The following is a 25,000-nucleotide window of genomic DNA, read 5'->3' as shown; positions in this document are numbered from 1 at the left end:
GAAGAAGAAGACATACACACACACATACACACACCTATACACACACACACACACACACACACACACACACAATATTGTCGGTTTATAGTGAGTTGCAGTTACATGACTATAATTGTTGGTATCCCTTATGGTGTGTTGTTTCCCTCTAGCTATGACTTTAGACAATCATTGATACCGTGAATCGATTGTTAAAGCAACTTCTTCCATAAGAAACATAGCCATGTTTTGAGAAAAAAGACAAAAAATACTCTTCATGACAAAACTACCCAATATTATATGTAGACATACACATACACACACACACACACACACACACACACACAATATTGTCGGCTTATAGTGAGTTGAAGTTACATGTCTATAGTTGTTGGCTTCTGTCTTGTGAACGTCCTTCCCTTGAGTAGGTTTGGAAATGGCAGGCGCCGTTAAACTTCTTATTTTTAACTGCTCAATTTGACTTTAGACTTCTTGTCATTTAGATCGTCCTTTATTTAAGATTAGTTTTGTCACCGGCATTCTGTTTTACTGATTTCAAGTATCATCGCAAATTTTGACATAATACATATATATCTCCATTTTCTATCTCAAATAAAAACTCGATTGAATTCTGGTGAATTCTGATCCTTATGACCAGACGCCACTCTCAAGCATCCAATAATAAGGGGATAGGAAACAACAAATAAATATGATACGCGACTCAATCGATAGAGCAACTGATGAATCACACGTAAACGAACTTGGTTCGGAATTGTGTACTATCTATTTTTCACGTTTCCTCCTATTGTAGCAACACCCGTACTTTTTAATCTCTATTCTCTTTTATACCCGCTTTCACAAATGTTGAAATATAGCAAGAGCAAAGCGATGAGATTTGTAATGGAAATTTTATTGACAATACAGTGATTTATAGATTGCAATGACAGCCATGATAAAAATAAACTCCTAAGAATTTTCTTTTAATCAAATGTGTTTTGGTAGCACTGCTCCATCTATTATTAGTTGAGAAAACTATTCTATGAATAAAGATCCGAACAACTGCGTATGAAAGGTGCCAGACAAAGCAAGAAAGAAATATTCAAGAAAAAAAAATATCTCAAAAAATCAGTCTACCTCGAAGATAGACTGATTTTTTGGGGATGGTTTTTTCTTGTATTTTCCTTTCTTGCTTTGTTTGGTGCCTTTCATACCCACTTGTTCTGATCTTTATCTTACACCGGTGCCTGCTCCCTAGTTTCTTAATTTTATATAAATACTCGGAATAAAAACGTACAATCTTCTATTTCTGGCCTTAAAGTTAAATTGCAACTTTATTTCTTCCAGCGCCAGCCTTGTTGATTTGATACCGGTTTAGAAAAATTGGTCCATTTGATAATGCATGCATGCATGGGTCTGTTCTAACGCTTACCTATTTCTTGTGTGAGCACTTCCAGTCAATAACATTTTAAAATCGTATTTTCTCAATGAATTTAAACCCCAAAATCTCAAATATTTATCCAAAACGTTCAAAAGTTTTCTTCTTATTTGAATGATCCAAAAAAGTCTGTCCTAAGGAAAAACAGCACGATGGATATACTCTAGAACATTAAATTAAACCAGCGTCAGTCTTAGACCGAGAAGGTGTTATATGAGATACATTGGAGAGAAACACATTTATAGTCAAGAGAAGAAAAGACATTCAACAATGGATAATGAAAGATGAATAATTAAGATAGCATGCTGTTCTTTCTTTTGTTACCTATTTAACCAATTAACTGCCGTACTCTGGAAAATTTCGTATTTAAAGATTTGGCAGAAAACTCGTTCTTCAAATATTATCGTTCGACGAAATATTTAAATACGAGTTTTTCCAGAGTACGACATTTAACTGTTTGACGCTAATCTAGAATTTTAATTTGCATGCGCTTATTCACGGGTTTGTATTTTATAACATTAATCCAGAACGATAAGTTGCATCATTTTTAAAATATCAGACGTAGGCATGTTGTAAACCACTATAGTATTGTTAAAAATACTTCCTATCGCTTTTTCTGTCTCTAAACCTCTCACCCCTTGTCTACTAACACAATCATTTAATCCACCTCTTTTCAGAAAACACTGGAAATCAAGAACAGGCCTCCAACATATTTGATTCATCTCCATACGAAAGAGCATCATCTAGATACTTACAATGTGAAATAAGTATCAAAAAATTTCAAATGCTGGTAAAGGAGTTACGATTAAACTACAGATCTGCAGGAAAATATATATAGCTGCAGGTGTCGTACAACGACAACCCAAGATAAATTGAGTATTAATTAAGTGTCGGTTTATTTGTATTTTTTAATCTTGATTTCAATAATACTCTCGAAAGAATTTTATACAAAGTGCATTTGGAATTAACTTTTACAAACAGGAGTAGCTTGGTATCGTAGCTGCAACGTTAAACTCTGAAACATGAAGCTTCCGGCGTCAGTTCCAGACCGATTCATCCGTCTTTGGGACAGATTCCAGGACAAGATCCGGGATCCTAAATCTCAAAGAAGACTCGTACTCGTTATTGTGTGTATCGCTTTACTGCTTGATAACATGTTGTACATGGTGATTGTGCCTATCATTCCAAACTTCCTTGCCAAGAAAACTGAAAGTGGAACCGAGTACATGTATAAATATTGGAACAGTAACTACAGCAATTGGGCCACAACGTACCACCCGCTCGGTGTGACCGAGTATTTTTACGTGCCAAAGGGTCTAGATGCCTCGAAGATATTAAAAGATGGACAGATTGTTGACGGGGTGCATAGAGTTCCAAATCATCACAACACAAGTTATCATGTTAAAGATGGAGACAAAAGAATTTACTTGCTAAAAATTCCCGTGCCACCTCCACCTATATCCTATGGTGATGAAGGTTTTGCCATCGGAGTATTATTTGCATCTAAAGCTATATTTCAACTTTTGGTAAACCCGTTTAGCGGAGGACTAATAGATAGAATAGGATACGATATTCCTATGATGATAGGACTGACAATCATGTTCTTATCCACATCAGTATTTGCGTTTGGAGAAAGCTACGCGGTTCTATTTTTAGCCAGAAGTCTTCAAGGGCTCGGGTCAGCGTTTGCTGACACATCCGGAATGGCAATGATTGCGGATAGGTTTACGGAAGAAGCAGAAAGAACCCAAGCTCTTGGAATCGCACTGGCTTTCATTTCTTTTGGATGTTTAGTCGCTCCACCATTTGGAGGTATATTGTATGAGTTCACTGGCAAAACAGCTCCATTCTTGCTTCTTGCCTTGCTCTGCCTCATCGACGGAGTTTTGATGATTTTAGTCATGAAGCCAGTACGACTTGAACGGTCAATGTTAACGGGAGAAGACCGTCCTAAAGGAACACCAATATGGCGTCTTCTGATGGATCCTTACATCGCCGTCGTGGCTGGAGCTCTTGCAATGGCAAACGTGTCTTTGGCTTTCCTAGAACCGACTATTTCTTTATGGATGAAACAAACCATGGGGGCAGATGAGTGGCAGATAGGGTTTGTCTGGCTCCCTGCTTTCATCCCACACGTCTGCGGAGTTTATTTGACGGTTCGTCTCGCCAGGACTTATCCAAGATACCAATGGCTGATGGCTCTCATTGGGCTCACTATTGAAGGAACATTTTGTTTTTTCATTCCGTTTTGTCAACACTACATTACAGTCACCGTCCCAATCATGGCTCTCTGTTTTGGAATCGCGTTAATGGACACTGCACTCCTTCCTACCTTGGGATATCTTGTGGACGTGAGGCACGTCAGTGTTTATGGAAGTGTCTACGCTATTGCTGACATCTCTTACTCGCTGGCATACGCTTTTGGTCCTATCGTTGCCGGCAGTATTGTCCAGTCCTTGAGTTTCATGTGGCTTAACGTCTTTATCTTTCTTAGCAACATTATGTACGCCCCTCTGCTGATCACTCTCCGTAACATCTACCTTTATAAACCATTCGACAACGACGATGAAGTTCTAATCACTGACGATCCTCCACCTAAAGGCTATGACACGTACGTACAAAATGGCGGAATGAACGGGAAACCTGAACGACTCAATCACACGGACAACTTTGCCAATCACCTCAAAATTCGCAACCAAAAAAGCAATGAGATAGATTGCTACCCGCCCCCAACGGAACCGGAATACGTTTACAACAAAGACAATACTCACAACTTCTACAACCAGTTTCATTGATATTGGGTGATACGTTAGCCCATTATAGTTGAGTCCTTTTTTGACCAGAGAGAAAGACGAACGAATGGGAAGGAAGATTACTATTCGAACGTAAAGAAAAAAAAAAGAATGAGATGTATCAAAGTAAGAAACAAATGGATGTTAAGAGATCAATAACGGTGAATGTGAGGATAATGAAAATGAGGAGATTAACCTTTTACAGGCGGGGACGAATTATAATCAAACTGAGATTAGATTTTACTATTTTACCTATAGTGGGACGATGGAGCCCAATTCACATAACTGTAATTGCTCTCTAAGTCAAAGACGTTTCGATCTAGATGAACAAATGATGGGAGAAATTTGTATTGGAAATCGCCGGTAAATAGTTAACTGTAGTATACTCTTACTTAATGACAATGATTGCTGAATATGACTATGATAACGATAATGATGGAGTGAAAGAAAACAAAGATATTAGATTAACTATATCATGGAAGATGATAAGCATGATAATTTGCCGATTTAGATTAGTTATACATTGCAAAATTGATGACAAATATCACATAAAGTACATCTAATAGCAATATGAATTGGGGATAAAGGGAAATAATTACTATAGGATATGACTAGTCATTCACTTAGAAAGTCTTATCGATCATGAACAGTATTGTTGTGGTACTCAAATCGAGTTAAGCACGCCGACTAAAACCTGAGTACGTTGTAGAATTTAAGACTCAAATGTGGATCTTACTATTACTAATTTGTTTGGTATGGTTTGTGATACAAAATGGGGTATTGATTTGGAGAAGGTTAACTCTGAAGAAAAAAAAACCATATTCAAAATTTTGGCCGGAAAACTCGTCATTCAAATATCGATTAATTACAAATGATGCTCGTCTTGCCAAAATCTCTCAGACCTCGGACTTTAATGAAGTTTCATGTTAGAGAGTTTTTGAAAATCTTAATCGGCATTATAATCGATCAATATTTGAAGGGAAAGTTCTCAGGCCAGATTTTTAAATTTGTGTTTTTTAGACTTTCATATGAGCCGGTCAATTAAAATTTTTGTCTCTTCATTTCTTCAAATGCATGTGTCCACTTTCATGTTGCTTTTGATCCTGTATGTGGAATGAAACTGCCTGGTTTTGACTGGGCATCGACTTGGATAGACTATTCGCTGAAAGGGTAACATTCAAACTTCTCTTCTGTAAGGAGACAAAATCATGTTTCCGTTTCCAACCTGACGCTTACCATTTGGGTGGGTTATTTTTTCTGCTTTATTTTGATTGTAAGCTTCTTCATCTTTCTTGGACGCTTAATCATTAAATCTGTATTCTATTATGCCCTACTCTGACAATACACATACTATTTTTCTTCAAATGTCGCTTGATTAAAATGATACTCAACATGCCCAAAAGCCATACGATACGAGGCTTCAAAGAAGTTCATTTCATACTCTCTTTATAAGTAGTCTAATACTAATATTTTACAGTTTTTTACAACTAGGGGTCGTCGTGATCCATTGATATTTGAATTAAAACTTTTCTCGCTAAAACGCAAAACGTTTTTGTCGTTGTACAACGCGTTGATTTCCTATCACGTTTCTTTTGCCTGGCGCTGACATAACCTCAAAGCACTACAAGCGTTTTTAAACTCCTAGAGACAAACAAAACGCTAAACAGTTAACTGCCGCACTATGGAAAGACACGTATTTAAAAATTTGGCAAAAAAAACCAACAAACTTGTTCTCTAAATATCGATCCATTTAAATGACCCTCATCATAGCAAATTATCTCAAACCTGGGACCTGTCAGGGTTCAGGTTTTAAAGTTTTTTTTCAAGATGAGAGTCGGTTAAGTCGATTGATATTTGAAAGACGAGAATTCTGGCTAAATCTTTAAATACACGTCTTTCCAGAGTACGGCAGTTAACTGCTTACGAGTCATAAAACTTGGAGGATCCGATTAAAGAGCTCTTGAGTACCATTGATTTGAGGTTTTATAATTTCCTATCCATCTCGATTTTCTTCTTCTAAATTGTCATTTCGTGGGTTTTATTTACCGTCTAGAGTTGCCCCTTAACTGATGTTTCGGATTATTATACCATTGTAAGGTTTATTTTTCTCAGGCAAACTTTGATGGGTGCTTTACAAACAATAAGTATTAATTTCATCAATGGGACTTTGGATACGTTTTTTTCTTACTTTTGAAATGATTGGTCGTGTTTTTCGATTGTTGAAGAGAACGATTATTTATTTCAAGATAATTATTATATACATAGATTAACGAATAACATTACTGAGCTGTGACTATGTTGAAATATTTAAAACTGTTGAGGTAAAAAAAACCCCAACGAATCACGTTCTGCAAGAAAAAAGAACTTGTTTATAAAAATGTAAACCGTTTTAAATGCTGGGCTTGTTTACATTGTTTCAATTGAGAATATTTTATCATCATAAAATGAAAACTGAAAACTGTAAAACTCGCAAATAATTTACTAGTTTATCTGTGTTATTTATAAAGAAATGCATGTTTGGGAATGATTGTTTGAAACACATTACACGAGTGATATTTAAGAATAATCAATTTCTGTTGTTTTCCAATGCCAGACAAATTACGACTGACTACGATATAATAGTTTGTTTTACCTTTCTATTAATTGTTATTACTTGAGAGTGTAAATAATTAATCAAAGTATTGACTTTTGTTTGTATGCGTAAATGTATGTGTATGTATGTGTGTATGAGAGAGTGAATGAGAGAGAGAGAGAGAGAGAGAGAGAGAGAGAGAGAGAGAGAGGGAGATAATAGGGAGAGAAAGAGAGAAAGAAAGAAGAAAGAGAGAGAGAGAGACACACACACAGAGAGAAAGAAAGAAAGAGAGAGAGAGAGAGAGAGAGAGAGAGAGAAAGAGAGAGAGAGAGAGAATTAGAGATAAATAAATAAGTGAAAGACAGATGAACAGACAGACAGATTGACAGACAGATAGTTGAATAAATAGAGACCCTATGTATACGTGGGAACATTCTAGAATAATTTCATTTTTATGTCTATTTTCAAACGTGGGTAGGTCAAATCATTATAATTCCATTCTGTTTTTTCAGTTGTGTAAATGTCGTTTTGCTGTTTAACAATATTACATTAAAAAATAAATCATAATGATAATAATATTTATAATAAGATAAAGAAAAGTCAAACAAACTGTCGCCATTGATCTCAAATCTTCATGTTAATAAAGTAGGGCCAGAGTCGTAGACAAAACAAAGCAGGAAGTTATAATTTCAATTTCTTAAAGAAATGGAAAACTCCAGCAGAACTGCCTTATTGTAGACCCTGTTGGATGACAGAAGCTGATGTGAAGAAGTTGTCATTCAAGACTTGTTACGGTGATTATGTTTACGTTTTATTTGTTACAGTTCAGGAAATTTAGAAAATCCTTTTGTGTGTGTGTGTGTGTGTGTGTGTGTGTGTGTCTGTGTGTGTGTGAATAGATAACATTGGTATTAATCAAGCAAGTCATTGTAATATGCTTGATAATACTTTGCAAACAGCTTTTCTATAATAACAGACTAGAACAGGACGGAGATAGAATTCTGGTCGACGTAGTAAGGCGATACACATGCAGGAAGGATAGGACATATAATGATGCAACAAAAGGCATATCAAGGCGTTCTATTGCGATTGATCTTACTTTCCATAATATTGCAAAGCGATTGCGATGAGATACACAGTAGAAATACAAAATGATTTGTATATTGATATTGCTAGGCGAAAACAAAAGAAATGACAAAGCGCTGGAGTCGATTACTTGCGGAGCATTCGAATACGTTCCACCTGTGTTTAAACCACATTTAATGAATGATTTGAGACAGTAAACACTTCATCAAGGATTTGTATTGCTAAACAGGAATACTCTGATAATTGAAAATACGTTTGAAGAATAAATTATAATTAAATCCTATTGCCATGCCTGGATTTGAAACACTAACAAGTGTGTGCGTGCAGGCAGTTGGTTGGAGCTGGTGATAGGGGTTTCTATCTCCTGAGTCTGTTGTTCTTTTCTTGTGGTGTTCTGTGCTTCTGTATGAATCTTTCTTAACTTAAGGGCTGCGATGTTATAAACGTATTGCGACGTTTAACATCATAACCACATCAATTGGGCTAACTCTATCGTAATTTTTAAGTCTAAGAACAAAACAAAACAAAACACAACAAAATAAAAAATAACAACAAAAAACAAAACAGAAATAGATTGCCATTCTCTCAAACCAAAAGTATTCATTACTTATCTTGTTAATAACTACATTTCATGTTGTCAACCAGCAATGCGACATCGACTTTACTGAATTTCGAGTCACAATTCTCTTGGCAAAAACATTTATATTGGTCTACATGGTAGAGTTATATCTTAACTTGTCAGTAAGGGGTTAAAATCCAAATAACATCAACATAATTTTTGATCCCTAATCTATTAAACTTTTCGATTATATCGACACGTTTGTGGATACACAGGAAAATCATTGAGAGAGTTATAATGTTTACTTTGCTGAAATGAGTGGAAAATCAATATTCATACAATGGCGATTGTTTCATTTTTACACGTCTTTCTGTCGAATGTGGGAAATAGAGATAGATAGATAGATAGATAGATAGATAGATAGATAGATATAGAAATAGAGAGATAGAGGGATAGATAGAGAGAGGGAGAGAGGGGAGAAATAGAGAGAGACACAGAGAGAGAGAGAGAGTGGGGGGGGGGGGGGGCGAGAAAGGAGGAGAGGGAGAGCTTGAGAAAGGGAAGGAGTGTGAGAAAAGAAGATAGATAAATATATATATATATATATATATTATATATATATATATATATATATATATATATATTATTTAAAATATTTACCACAATGTTTGGGGCAGTCTACATCAATGTTTCAGGCTTAATTTGCCATCTATTTTAAATAATAATTCGCTCCATTACTACATGTCGAGCACTTTTCGTACCATATTTGTATCAAACACGATTCAATACACAGCTCCGCACCGTTGAGCACTCTTAGACACAAAATGGATACCACGCCACAACTTAGACCTACTACTTTCCCATATTCTACAAAGAATATCCCTACCTGCAACAGAAAATCTTACATTAAATCACTAATAGCAAGAACAGAAACATTTGTCAAGAATCTACGATGGAGAACATTCTTTTTTCTGAACCCACATTTAGAAACCACCCACAAAAAAACGTACGGCTTCAACTCTACAAAGATGGCAAATTAAGCCTGAAACATTGATGTAGACTGCCCCAAACATTGTGGTAAATATTTTAAATAATAATTCGCTCCATTACTACATGTCGAGCACTTTTCGTACCATATTTGTATCAAACACGATTCAATATATATATATATATATATATATATATATATAATATATATATATATATATATATATATATATAGATAGATAGATAGAGAGAGAGAGAGAGAGAGAGAGAGAGAGAGAGAGAGAGAGAGAGAGAGAGAGAGAGAGAGAGAGAGATGGAACAATACCTTGCGGTTCACTGAGTAAACGGAGCGCAATGGGATGTCTCATATTGCAGTTTTATTTATTTTTTGTAAACAACTAAAGCTAAAGTAAATTAACATAAACTTGTAAGTACCAGGACTCAAGCTTTGATAACCATACTGGCACTTTCATAATATTGTTCATTGTGTTTGTTGAAGAAAGAAATTCCTATACCTCTGACAAAGGTCCAACCAACTCAGTTCTCTATTGACAGTATATGACTTGCAATTTTTGTTAAATATCTTACCACATGCTGATTGGTAAAAGTTAATGTGAAATCCAAGATGATGGAATGTACACAATTAATATAACACATCAGAGAAGAACTAAATACCAAGCTTGGAACGCTTCGGGCTCAAAACCCTTCTTCAATCAACAAATAACAAAAAATGCGTCACTTTGAATCCAAATAGACATTAATATATAACTGTTTTTTTTATATTGACCGAATTAATATTTTGAGCCCGAAACGTTCAATGTTAAGTTTTTATTCTAATTTTAAAGCTATTTTTAGCATTTTTGTCCATTACTTTCTGACAAAACCATAACAATTTTCTAATTAAACCAAAACCTTATTGTAAAACAACACACTTGAGGTGGAGTGAGAGTTTAACTGTAAAATCCCGTCAAGTCATCATCTGTGAAGCTCCCGAAAGCTCTCAAAACATTCATGCCATGTATTCATTACCAAAGAAATAACATTGTATTGCTATAGCACTTTTTCTTAGTTGGATGTCATTGAATTTGATATCAGTTGAATTATTTACCCCGAAGCTATTACTGCTGTACTCGGGGGAAAAAAAACAACACGTATTTAAAATTCTGGCCAGAAAACTCGTCCTTGAAATATTGACCGATTAAAATGGTCCTCATCTTGACAAAAACTCTCAGACTTATGACTTAAGAAGTCTCGGGCCTGAGAGTTTTTATGCCAAGATAAAGTTATTTAATGCTTTGATATTCGAAAGATTAGTTTTCTGGCCAAAATTTTAAATACAAGTTTTTATTTTTGGCAGAATAAAGCAGTGTAGTCGTCCTCTCATACTGTTCTCTGTTTTGTGAATTCAAGATATCTTGTGAGAGCTATTGAATCACATTTTTGTTGATATTTATTGATTGGTTTTATTTGTATTGAATGAATTCCATATATCAAACACATTTGTACATTAAATTATAATATATATTATAATTTCAAAGCTGTGATTGGGTAATAATTGATGAAGATTATATACGGTGTATCTGTGATTTTCTATTTATTTTGTTTGAATTACATGTTGTTATTAAACTAGTAATCCTTTTATCAAATAGCAGGGATAGCAGAGAATCGAATACCCAAAATATTTCCACTGAATGAGACATTGTGAGTAATTTTATGTTTGGATTTTTTTTTTAAGACATAAAGTTCGTTTGTCAGTATGTCTTAAATAAAAGTGCTAAGAAAATAGCATAATCAAACTTCTACTATACCTGTTTTGCCCTGTTCTATGTAAATTGGATCGCTATCTCTATCCCAGAGGGAGATGAATGAACGGTTTTGCCCAGGCCACATTCCTACCCTTAAAAATCATCTTGTAGTATAACACTCGGCGTTTGACCTGCAAATCCTAGGTGGAGTCCTGCTGTAGAGGTGCAAAGTTGAGTCATCGAAGACGACTCTTTTTTGGTCATATTTTCTAAACATAAATTTTAATCATGTGTAAAATGGGTACCTGGCCGGTAACATTGTCTCCGCAAAAAGTAGTTTTATTAACTAAAAATTAGGTTCAATATAGTCTGCTTGGAGAATAGATTTAGCATTGTGAAGAACAGAGAGTGTAATGGAACTATTAAAATGTGCTATGTAAGAGTGAAAAGTTTGCTTATTTAATTATAAAAACGTTTTTCCTCTTTGCTCTTACTTTAAAATGATCTGCATCCCAACGTCATGTTCTCTTAACCAGTTAACCAGATTTATTTGGTACTCTGGAGAAACCCATATTATTTATAATTTGGCCAGAAAACTCGTCATTCAAATATCGATCGATTTAAATGACCCTCATCTTGGAAAAAACTATTAAACCTGGGAAGTCGCGAAGGTCATTTGAGGGTCATTTAAATCGATCGATATTTGAAGGACGAGTTTTCTGACCAAATTTTAAAATATGTTTTTTTTTCCAGAGTATGGCAGATTTCGGGCCAAATTTCAAATACGAGTTTGGCCAGAGTGCGACAGTTAACTGGTAAACCTGCCTTGATAAACTATATCAGAATGGAATGCATATTATGTACTCAACCCTCCTAAGATCTAATAAACCGCCGATTTTGATATAATCTTTAACCCCCCCCCCCCTTCTCTCTCTCTCTCTCTCTCTCTCTCTCTCTCTCTCTCTCTCTCTCTCTCTCTCTCTCTCTCCTAATGAAATTAGGCTAGAATTCTTTCCCATGAAAGAGACGTTTATTTGTAAGCGTGTATATTTTATTTTCGTGAGAGATGATAATTTCCCCATATAAACATCTCTCTGCGTGACTGTATTTCCACAAGTATCAGAAACCACTCGAGTGTCCCAGTCCTAACGGTAGGATCCTATGCCGACGACAGTTATGAATTTTGGATTTTTGGGTGTCCTTAACGTCATAATTTCCGCTGGGAAAGGAATAATTGAATGAATTATTTGCCGTTGTTTTCATTGTTATCATTCATGTGTTACTCAAGTGTGTTAAAGCATCAAATTATCGATTTCTCCAACCATTCTTTTGTGTTGAGTACCACCTTTCTTATCCTAGGCGCTTCTAAAACGAAATACACATCAATCAAAACACATAAATGACGTCATGATTATTTCTTACTAAATAATTATTGGAAATTTCTATTGTTCATACCTGCTGATTTTTCTTTTTCCCTTTTAAAACAGATTTCTATATTAAAAAAAAAAAATACTGCTGGTATCGGGTTTTGCTATCGATTATTCATTTTCGAATTACCTTTTCGTTGATGTGCATGATCTAAGAATTGTTGCAGGTACTAGACTTTAAATTAAATCTGTCCTTTGTGGTCATCACGTCATCATTTTCTGTCTAAGCAGTGAGATTAGTGAAGTGTAACGATCACTATTGCATATCTGTGTAATAGGCTCAACTATACATTTTTAAAGTTTTGATCAATATGGCTGTTTTTAAAAGCCATAATTAAGACACAATAACATCGTTGCCAAAATAAATTTTTGCAATTTGGTCAGAAAAATCGATTGATTGCGATGATTGCAATCAGTAAAACAGTTTAAGACCTGAGCAAAACTCAATTAAAAATAAAGAAAATTCTTTTATTGTTTGGCTTATATTATTGACATTTAATGATGACTTACCCTCCGGGTTAAATTGTCTTTATGTTAAAAGCCTCACAATTGGTAGGTTTTGTGGGTGGTCGCATTATCAATTCCTGTCTAATGAACTAATCAGAATGTACCACATTTGGCACACATTATTTTTGTTGGAGGACAAAATGAAAGTGGATACTAATCCACAAAGTAATAAGGTTGGTATTACACTGAGAATATTCCACTCAAAACGGTGACTATCTTATGGGAGACGTTGATATTGTATAACTTATATATATATATATATATTTATACGGAGAGAGAGAGAGAGAAAGAGAGAGAGAGAGAAAGAGAGAGAGAGAGAGAGAGAGAGAGAGAGAGAGAGAGAGAGAGAGAGAGAGAGAGCATGTGTCGAAGAAATAAAAGTGAAAAATAGTAGAAAAAGAATAAGAAGTAGACAAGACAAAGGAGGAACAAATGAGGATGGAAGGATGGAAAAAGGAAGACGAGAAGGAGGAGAAAATAAAGGTCTAAAAGATGAAGAAGGAGAGACATAAAAGAATAGTTTTAGGAACAAAAAAGGGACGAGGGAGAACAAAAACAAAGAAATACAGGTGGGAAAACAAAGAATATATATATATATATATAAAGAGAGAGAGTGAGATAGAGAGAGATTAAGAGAGAGATTAAGAGAGACACGCAGAGAGAAATAGAAAGAGATGAAGAGAGAGAGGGAGATAGATAGCGAGATAGATAGATAGATAGAGAGAGAGAGAGAGAGAGAGAGAGAGAGAGAGAGAGAAAAAAGAAAGAAAGAAAGAGAGAGAGAGAGAGAGAGAGAGAGAGAGAGAGAGAGAGAGAGAGAGAGAGAGAGAGAGAGAGAGAGAGACCTTCACCTATTTTCTATTGCTGTTGGTAGATAGAATTGTTTCGTGTGAGTGAATAGTTTAGTCTTTTATAACGTTTACTCGTGATATATTATGGTATATTATGTATTTTATTCAGACACTGGGCGGGGCTCCCAACTTCCCATAGTGGGCAGGGAGGTACTTGCTATGTCTGCTATACCCCTATACCTGTTTTCCAATTGCTTTCTGTCTTTGTCTTGGAATGAGATTACTTAGTTTTGTCCTGACCCTTGTCGGAGTCCTTGGCTGGGAGGGAAATAGTCGAATGTAAAGTTATAGTTTTGGGAGATGATATTTTTTTCACTGTAAATCATCTCTCTGTTATGTACTGTTATTTTTTTTTTATATTTAACATTTGATTTGTAAACATTTGAGTGTATTCCTCTTAGTGGAATCTTGAGCTGGTGTCTGGGTGAGACTTTTAGGTGATCTCAAACTAAATACACTGATAACATGCTCTTGGAATCTACATCTATTCCTTATTTGAACCAGTCCCCCTTTGTCTTTCTTTTTTTTTTTCCTGAAGTCCTTTTAATTGTACATCTATAATGTTTTCACTATCCAATTTTCTTCCTTTTTACTGGCGCTGATATGACCTAAATGTGTTGCAAGCGCCGTAAAACCCTTAAAAACCAACAATAAAACAATAGTTCAAAGACATGTAATTTGATACTTTATAAGCTATGTGGATATAGATACTGCCGTACTATGAAAAAAACACGAATTAAAAATTTTAGCCAAAAACCTCGTACTCCAAATATCGATTGATTAAAATGACCCATGTCTTGGAAAAAAACTCTCAAACCTGGGTCCCAGGTTTGAGAGTTTTGTTGTTTTTTTTTTTTTGCCATCACGAGGATGATTTTAATCGTTCGATTTTTGAAGGACTAATTTTCTGCCCCAAATTTTTATTCCGTATTTTTTTTAGCACGACAGAATAATGAGTATTTCTTGTAGCTCTGTAATCGAAGTTCAAATGAAATACTACATTATAAATAGCCTGTCAATTAATCACGAACTAGTAATTAGTGAAGCAGTGTTTCCGTTGTTATTTCATGAAAACATACTTTTTATTGACATAGAAATCTTTGTTTGATTATCTTGTTTTTGGGGCCACTTTTACTTTAGGCGTAGTTGCTAAGCAATTTCAACACATTCCTACCCTTAAAAATCACCGAAAATCATTCGTGCGTGAGCGTTAGTTTTCCTGCTTGCTTGTGTGTTTGCGCGTATGTTTACATGTATATGTTTATGTGTGCATGTTTGTGTGAGTATATATAATCTCTATAAACAGTTGCGAAGGACATTTTTTTACATTCATATTTTTGAAAATCCATTCAGTGATCACTCTTAAATTTAAGACTTGATGTAAAAGACCTCAGCTTGGATGGCACATTAATTCTTATTTGATTTATATTTATTGATTCTAAGTGTGTGCGTATAACAATGTGATTTAGAAGCATTGAAAGTCTCCAAAATAATGACAACAGTACAACAAACCACACACACACCCCCCCCCCCACACACACACACACACACACATCTATATATATATATATATATATATATATATATATATATCGTATCGGACATCATTTATAATTCAATGTATTCCATGTGTCTACACATATCCATCTTAAGTGTGGTCTGCAAAAATAAAATGAATAAATGAAAAGAAAACAATAATTCTATAGTAAAAAATCAACAAAATATCACGATTAATGTGACCAATCGCATTAAAGCGGTATTATTATGATTCAAATTTAATTTTAAGCATACATTATTAACTTTGTTTTGAAATAAATACCTTCATTGAGAAAAGTGGACGTTTTTTCTTAAACTAAAAAAAAATCCATCAAATTTCTTAATTTTGGCAATTCTTTTCTTATTGATTATTCCGACAAAACACCAAATTAACGCGGAAGGTCATAAATAGAATTTTCACGTGATCCCAAAAAAAAAAATGATTAAAAGAGTCGAAAGCGTCGCCTTCGTTAACAAATTGACATAACGAAATAGACGTCACTCAGGTCTTTGTTATTGTTTTTAGCCAGCCATTTTTGTCAGTAGTTCTCACTAAATTATATCAATCAAACATATAATCCCATTGGTTGAAGTTCTGAATGCAACTCACGATTTGTTTTTTTTTTTTTGTTTTTTTGTTTTTTTTGTTTTTTCTGTGGTCCTGGACTTGAATTTTGGCGTAATTGTTTAGTCAGCTTTAGGCTATGAGTTTACAAAGACTAAGCAGACAGACGGTAAGTCTCATTTTGCTTGTTCGGGCATCATGAATGAATCCTTGACCTTCTTGCACATGTCAGAAGTATGAAAACTTAACTTAAATTTAAAGTAACAGCATATATATTTCTTTGTTTTTATGGAAAAGAGTTTACGCTGGCTCCAGAAGATATTTAAAAAAATTATATCTTGACTATATCAATTTAGGCTATAAGACCCAAAATAGTTTGGCCACACTCCCTTGATTGTTAAATTGTCAGAATATAATTTGTTTGTGATGAAGTAAATACAACAATTTAAAACAAAACTTTGTTTCTGTTATTGAATTCTCTGACTTGTGTTTCAGTCGTCCCTTTCAGGCCCTTTGAAAATACAAAATGATGCCGTCTAAAACAACTTCTATTTATTTATTTATTTATTTGAATTAACCATTTAATTGTATTATCAACAACAACGATGAAAGGGCTATTGTTTCTGTTTATGTTGTTTATTTTACATTGGTATATATTATTTGACGTTCTAAGGATGTCGTAAAATTGATAAAAATGTGTATGTTTGTCATCGTTTCAACGAGGACGTCTTTGAAGAGAGTTAAACTTGTTAGAAGTTCTACTTGATTTTGTACTGTATTTATAGCAACTTAGCAATTCTCTGTGTACTTGAATTAAACATTTATATTTTTCGGTTTTATTTGAAAATGTATCATCCATGACATGTTAGAACTCTGACCCATGCACTTGGGTGAGGTAGCTTGCTCAAGGCTCTTGTGTCAGATAATATTCTTTGTTTTGCAAATTGTCTCACTAAATTAATAAGTGTGAATAGAAAATTATTCGAATGTCTTTCTGTCGCGAGGATCCCTTCTTTGTGGCTGAGTGAGAATTTGAATGAACTGAAACTGAACACACTGGTGGATTGCACCTGGGCAGTGGTGTGGCTTGCTTACAGTGTTAGACGGTGTCAGAATTAGAAGAAAATTACTTAAAATATGCTATATTTGTAAATACAAAAGAAAGGAAAAAATTTGAAAGAAAAGACTTACTCACATAAGTAAGAGGCGGTATATACTATTTTTCAATTCTATTTTTTAAAAAAATGCTGAAATCCATTTTTAAAAGATGGAGATAAAGGTAGTATAATATAATATGAAATAGGTTCAGTCTCGAGTTTATGCCGTGAGGTGACAGTGTGTTCAGTTTAAGTATCAGTTCTGCCTCCCTATGTTGTTTAGCGGTGTGACAGAAATGAAGGACGACGATTTGGATGTCGTGCACCCATTGAAGTGGTGTTTTGTTGATAAAGGGGAAAACCGAAACGTCCATTTTATCTGTTTTCGTATATTGAAGCTTACCTTCAATTTCACATTTCAATTTATTTCTTCGAGCTTCGAGCAGCAGCATTTACACAATGTTAAAAAACAAAACAAACGTAATGTTAGTGGATCGTTGTTTGATAATGTGTTCACGTCACAAGAAATGTCCCACTATTCTGATTAACCAGTTAACTACCGCGGTCTGGAAAATCTCGTAATTAAAAAATTGGCCAGAAAACCCGTCCATCAAATATCTATCGACTTAAATTACTCTTATCTTGGCAAAAACTCTCAAACTAACCAGGTTTGAGAGATTTTGCCAAGATCAGGGTCATAATTTAAAGCAATCAATATTTGAAGGACGAATTTTCTGGCCAAATTTGTAAAATACGAGTTTTTCCATAGCACGGTAGGTAGCTGGTTAAATATAAATGATCACGTGATAATTACGGGTGTGCTGCAAAACGTAAATTAATATCACGCCTGGGAAATTGACAAATTATGTCGGGCACTGCAATCTAGTTCTTTTTAAAACACACATTTTTGCTTGAATCAGAAAGAGCAAAAGAGATTGAATTCAAACCTAAAAAAATAAAAGGGCTTTGAAATGTTTTTGTAAAATAAAATGAATACTGCGTTTTCTGTTTAGTTTTTGCTTGTTTGAAGAAAATATACCATGTACGTTTCTATAATCTGTTAATCTGTTGGTCTTGGTAGACTTTGATCAGCTTCTTTTTTTTCTTGTAAAATGTACGATCATTAATGTCATTTTTATCTTTTACTGAATTTTAAAAATTGAAAATGTATTGATTTTATAGCCAAAATATCAAACAAAAAAAACAAAAGACGTTTTTTTCAATAATAAAAAATCTAAAACTCCATTTGATGACACTGCATTTACTTATTCGTTCCCCTTCGCCTCAAAACGGTAATCTATCAGAATTACTTGGACGCTAAGAATTTACCATACTTGGAATCGATATGAGTTCAAGCTTTCGATATGTAGAACCAAGTTGTTATCAATCCTTGGCTCAATCTTGGACAAAGATCACGTGAAGCTCATAAGATACCTATCATCAAATACTACATTACAATTTGAATCCGGCAGAGAATTAACAACAATACTAACCTCGATTGGATCCCGTCTCAAACACCGTAAAACCATTAAAAACAAACTACAAACTCCGACATAATACCGTTTTGAGACGACGTGTTACATTTAAATGTTGAAACCAAAACAAAACATCAGTTATTTGGACTCCCCAATCTTTTCGAGAGAATCGATAAGATCAACTCGTGTTGTACATTTTCCTTCTCAACATCATTTGTCTCTTTCCAAGCAACCTTGTGAACTTTTAGGAATAAGATTGATTTTTGAAAAATAGACCTTACTTTGGGTCTCTTGCCGAGAGGCAGACAATGAAAGAGAGTCTCTTTTGTTTAGAAATTATGAGAGACGATGTTCTTTTCTTACAATGCATCTTTCTCTACAATGAATAAAGTTGTCGTTACTCGGTTCTATGACATTGTTTTTTGACCGCTAGCTATGTGATTATGTTTTGGTTTTAATTTGTATAGCGCAATATTCACGGAGTGCTCAAAGCGTTATACAAGGGATCCCAAGCTAAAAACAAAAAGTTATCTTGTAGGACGAGAAATAACGAATGTAAGGCGATATCATATTTTTTTTTGTCAGTGAGAGTATGTGAGTCAAGAGCCTTTATCCAAGGACTCAACATTGCGGCGCTCAGAGTGGGACTCTGATCCTGGACCTGGCGGTCCAAAAGCGTTTTAAAGAGTTTTTGTTGATGAAACTGTAGATAACATACCTAATATCAATTATAGAAGCAATAGCAGGTCATTGTCGGATGTAGTGATTTATAAAAAAGCCATCTTTAAAAAACTGCGCAGGCTTAATTGTTTAAAAAGTTTGGAACCTGATAATCTCCTTCCAAAAACATTGAAGGAATTGGCTTTAGAAATAACTACACCATTGTTTATTATATTTAACAAATCGTTTACCGAAGGAGTTCTACCATTTGATCGGATAATGGTAAATGTGACAGCAAAGGGAGATAAAGGAGACTCAAGTAACTATACACTAGTAAGTCTCACGTGTATTACATGCAAATTAATATAATCATTCATAAAAGATTATATCTTGAATTATTTGGAAAGCAACGACTTGTTCAGGCCCAGCCAGATGGCTTTATAAATAATCGTTCCACAACGTATTGAAGTGATGGGCAATTTTACTATCATGATAGATGAAAAAGAAAATATTCATATTATATATTTAGACTTCAGGAAGGCGTTTGATTCTGTACGACATTTAAGGCTGCTTCAAGAATGGAAATCGTATGGATTAAGAGGTTGCATGTTGAATTGGATAAACTCGATTTTAAGTAATCGTTCCCAAAGGGTAAAGGTAGGAGGTGAGTTTATGGAGGTTTGTAAAGTTACCAGCGTTCGACAAATGGATGATGCCAAGTCTGCAAAGATAGATCATCATCAAGCCCTACTGCAACCTCCTCGTGGTGTCGAACGGTAACAGGTCAAGCTGGCCAACTGCAGAGGGCGTCAAGAATAGGCAATGGCAAACCATTCTTGTAACTTTGCCGAGTTAACTGCATGAATAAGTCCAAAAAGTTAAACGGTGACAGCGTAAAGGGGAGCATGTTTTCACGGAAGACTGCTGCCTCGCTCGGTTGGGAGCGTGATGTTCGTCAGGTCACACCGAACCGTCAGCCAGTTACTAGGCGAAATAAATTTAACAAATGTGACAAAACCAAAATTGGGTCATGGAATGTCAGGACCTGTGCCCAAAAAGGAAAACTAAACAACATTCTAAAAGAAATGAAACGGCTCCAAATAAATATTCTTGGCCTGGCAGAGATGAGATGGAAAGAACAGGGAACCATGTCAAAACAAGAAAACAACACGACATATAAGATCATATGGCGCCGATGTAGACAGTGACCATGTCCCAGTTGTTTGTACAGTGAGGATAAAGTTTAAAGCTATTCAGAGAATAGCTGGTAGAATAAAGAGGGATTACAGGTTATGCAAAGACAATGGCATACAAACAAAAATGAGAGAAGAATTTGAAAATGCACTCATGATACAAAGCCAAAGTGAACCTGATAACGAAAAATGTGAAAAACAATTTGATATATTCCAAAAGTGTGTCAAAGCAACTGCAGAAAAGCATTTACCAATAGCTCAAATAAACAGCAAAAAGGAATGGATGACAAATGAAATTCTAAACCTATTTGAAGAAAGACGAAAATGCAACAAAGGGTCTGCAGAATACCAAACATTGAACAACCACATTAGATCCAAATGCATCGAGGCACACGAGAACTATCTAGACTGGAAATGCTGCGAAATCGAAAGAGAATACAAACCCAACCCCCAACAAGCTCACCAAAGAATAAAAGAACTATCAGGGAAAAGGAAAAGCAAAGCAGCAGGAAGTTGTATCCAAAACAAACAAGGGGAACTGCTATTTGAAGAAACATATAGAAAGCCGATGGGTAGAATACATAGGCGAACTGTACAATGATCCAAATAGAAATGAACCACCACTGAAATTCAAAGAACCATTAAGCGGACCAAACATCACCAAAAGTGAAATTGAACATGCCATGGAACGAATGAGGGATGGTAAAGCAACAGGCCCTGATGAAATATCTGTAGAGGTATTAAAAAGCCTAGGAGATCTAGCAATTGATGAACTTCACATATTATTCAACAATATATACAACACTGGGAAAATTCCAGAAGATCTCTGTAACTCTATTTTCATAGCAATACCAAAGAAAGCAGGTGCAGTCAGATGCGAAAATTTTAGAACTATAAGTTTAATAAGCCACATCAACAAAATACTGTTGCGTATAATTATCAACAGGCTAAGGAATAAGATTAACCCCGAAATCGCAGAAGAGCAATATGGATTCCAACCTGACAGAGGGACAAGGAACGCAATATACCTCCTCCGTGTTTTAAGTGAAAGAGCTATACAGGTTCAGACCCACTATACCTCTGTTTTGTCGACTACAAAAAAGCTTTTGATAGAGTACGCCACGAAGAAATACTAAAACAACTGCACTCCATTGGCGCTGATGAGAAAGACCTCAGACTCATGCAAACATTATACTACACCCAGCAGGCATCTATCAAAATCGGAAACTCTACAAGAAATTCCATTCCTATTAAGAAAGGAGTCCGTCAAGGGTGTGTTGCCTCACCAGATCTGTTTAATCTATACCAAGAAACAATCATGAGGGGCATAACTAATATGGAGGGAATAAAAGTAGGAGGTCACAACATAAATAATATAAGATACGCAGACGATACGGTACTCATTGCAACATCAGAAATCCAACTTCAAAAGATTGTCGACAAAGTGGTAGTAGATAGTGAAGCCAAGGGAATGGAAGTGAATATCACCAAAACGGAATGCATGGTAATACAGAAAAACCCCGAAAACAACAACACCTGCAATATAACGATTCACGGCGAGCAACTTACCAACGTAGAAAGTTTTAAATACCTAGGTTCAATAGTGACAACAGATGGAAGATGTAACCGAGACATACGAGCAAGAATAACTCAAGCCAAACAGGCCTTCATGGACCTCGGAAACATTTTGAAAAACAAGCAGATGTCGTTCGGGATTAGATTCCGAGTCTTGAAGTGCTACGTGTGGCCAATCTTGTTATTCGGATGCGAAAGCTGGACTACAAATGCAGAAACACAAAAGAACATTGAAGCTTTTGAAATGTGGTGTTTGAGAAGGATGCAGAGAATATCGTATACTGCACACAAAACGAACGAAGAAGTGCTAAAACAAACATACCAACAAAGGAAACTAATGCCCTTAATAGCGGATCGACAACTATCCTTTTTCGGACACATAGTAAGGAAAGATAAGAATGAATACCTGGCAAGTTGTGGAAAAATACCTGGTAAACGCGCCGGGGGAGACAAAGAAAAACACTCATAGACCAACTGAAGGGCTTCACCAACCTAACAATCCAAGAGCTGTTTGAAAAAGCAAGAGAAAGGGAGGAATGGAGAGAGATAATTCATGCAGTATCCGAAGCCTGGACCAGGCATGGAACCTAGAAGAAGAAGAAAGTTACCAGCGGGATTCCCCAGGGTCTTGTTTTGGGTCTTCTTTTATTTTTGATCGTTATCAATGACCTCCCACGTGTAAATTATTTGCCGACGACACAAAGAATTACAGCACTGCGCATAACAGTTAAATATTACAGGACGATCTTCTGTCTTTATTTGCTTGGATTTGGAGTTGAATTTTAATATTTCCAAATGTCACGTGTTACATATTGGAGAATACAATCCAAAAATATATATTTCACTGATGAAGAACATAATAATTCTTTGATTGAAGTGTTTTCAGAGAAGGATGTTGGCGTGATATTTGATCACACTCTCAAATTTATTTAATCGACATATTCATGATATAATTAAAAGAGTAGATAAGTTGGTTGGAATGATAAAACGAAGTTTCTCACATTTCGATTGTACTATGTTTTTAACGTTATTTAAGACTTTAGTGAGACCCGCTTTGGAAATGCCAATTGCATATGAAGCCCAATGTATAAGAGACAGTCCATAGCCGTGGAGAACGTCCAAAGGATGGCCACTAAGCCTGTCGCTGAATTGTATTATCTGTTTTATAAGGAAAGATTGGAGCGCATTTCACTTCCGTCTTTAAAGTACAGAAGACTTAGAGGTGATCTAATTCAAATATACAAAATCGTACACACGATTGACAACTTGGTTTCCAGGGAGTTCTTCAATTATGCGGTTTTGACGTCAACAAGAGGTGGGGTCTTCGAAATCTTCAAAGACCGGTGCTCGACCTGGACACGTGCCCTTTCTTTATTTTCAGGACCGTATATATTTGGGACTCTCTCCACGCCTCTTCAAGATCTGCGAGAAATGTCAGCGTTTTTTAAGAACTACGCCAATAAGGAATTAGATCACCTTAAGTTTCATTTCGATGGGTAATTTATGTTTGTTTGTATAATTGATAACCTGTACTTTATATCTTACTAATGGATATATTTTTGTCGCGAAATGTAAATCATCTCTCCTTCTATTGGCTGAGCGAGGTCAGCTCAGACAAGACACCGGTAGGGAGGTGTTGTTCCTGACCGACATGTACTTATTAGCAGTTCTGATAAGCCAAATTGTTATCTGGGCCCATTGTTGTAATGGAAACATTCTCAAACCAAAGTAAAATATTGCATTATAAAAATGTTAAATAATTCCATTCGTTTATCAGACTTGATAATCTGTGCACGTTGCACCTAACTATCCTTATGCCTCCGAACTTGTCGCCTTGTTAATCCACTCCTTAAAAAAATTCTCACTACAGCTTTTACCGACACTGAAACGACCTACACTGTTGCATGCACCTTAAAATCCCTAAAAGAAAACACTCGCACACATATTACATAAATACAAACACATACACGAATAAAAGAGCAATTGTGACCATTTATATCTGGTGCTTAAGTTTGAAAATTAAGTTTTTGTTTCTTAAAATTAAAAATTGTAAAATTCTGACCATCTTGACTCAATTTATTTTGTCAAATTCATTCTGACACAATACCATATTGACGCGATATCTCATAGTTTAATGATCACATTAATATTCATTACGTCATTGTCAGTTGCAAATAGTTTTGGTTTCATTTTCGGAAATTACAATCATTCAATTAAAGACAAGCCTTTTGTCTATACAATTAAATATGTCCCAGTAAAAACTATAGTTTTATGTTAAAATAGCTCGCCTAATGACATTCCATGCTATCGCAACAATTATCAATTAAGTTCCACATCAAAGAACGCTTTGTATCCCACAGTCATAGCATTCTAATAATAACATCTAAAGAAAAGAAAATCTCACTATGTTAAGATCCCTCTTTAACCAGGTAACTGCCGTGCCTTGAAAAAACAAACAAACACGCATTTATAATTTTGGCCAGAAAACTTGTCCTTCAAATATCGATCAATTTAAATAACCTTCATCTTGGCAAAAACTCTCAAACCTATGACTTTGCGATGTCCGACGTTTGAGAGTTTTTGCCAAGATGAGGGTAATTTAAATTGATGGATTTTGAAGGACGAGTTTTCTGGCCAAATATTTAAATACGTGTTTCTCCAGACTATGGCAGTTAACTGGTTAAATAAGGAAGACAAGCCTCAATAAGTGTGTATCGATCACAGTGAATGATCCCGCTGCTGTGATGGCAAAAAGCTGCTCTGTTTGCAAGCAAAGGTCACAGCGTTTATCTCCCCTTGTCAATAATATGTAAACGGAAGTTCCAATTTGCTCCACTGTGATGTTGCAACTTTTTACAAGTTTCTTTTTCTTTTTTTTTCTGTTAAGATTTTCTTTTTGAAAATGCAAACAACTTAACTGGGCTCGAGTTTTAAAATAGTTAAAGTAATTGATGGGAAT

General features: G+C 35.2%; 2 protein-coding genes and 1 long non-coding RNA gene across 6 annotated transcripts in view; 2 read left to right on the top strand and 1 right to left on the bottom strand.

Annotated features, from left to right (window-relative positions):
• LOC144972803 (vesicular acetylcholine transporter-like) overlaps positions 1-7,339 on the top strand; it is a 21,711-nt gene extending 14,372 nt beyond the window's left edge. Inside the window, exons 2-3 of one of the 2 annotated variants that reach the window (XR_013645431.1) lie at positions 2,089-5,869; positions 6,116-7,339. Coding sequence is in view for 1 of the 2 variants with exons in the window: in XM_078914461.1 (XP_078770587.1) it covers positions 2,434-4,206 (1,773 nt within the window). In the remaining variant the exon portion in view is untranslated. Of the gene's footprint in view, positions 1-2,088 lie in introns of both variants that reach the window. The other variant, XM_078914461.1, reaches the window with a different exon arrangement.
• LOC144972801 (choline O-acetyltransferase-like) overlaps positions 1-25,000 on the top strand; it is a 241,606-nt gene that overhangs the window by 63,414 nt on the left and 153,192 nt on the right. The gene's annotated exons all lie outside the window — the stretch shown is intronic.
• Positions 12,237-25,000, bottom strand: part of LOC144972805 (uncharacterized) — a 35,872-nt gene continuing 23,108 nt past the window's right edge. Inside the window, exon 3 of the long non-coding RNA XR_013645432.1 lies at positions 12,237-12,374. This is a non-coding gene — a long non-coding RNA (uncharacterized LOC144972805). The remainder of the gene's footprint in view (positions 12,375-25,000) is intronic.

Source organism: Berghia stephanieae, chromosome 5, assembly GCF_034508935.2.
Source record: "Berghia stephanieae isolate SIO BIC M18660-M18661 chromosome 5, UCSD_Bste_1.3, whole genome shotgun sequence".
NCBI classification, from domain to species: Eukaryota; Metazoa; Mollusca; class Gastropoda; order Nudibranchia; family Aeolidiidae; genus Berghia; species Berghia stephanieae.
The sequence above is the reverse complement of the archived record's forward strand: the minus strand, read 5'-3'. Positions and strand labels throughout refer to the sequence as shown.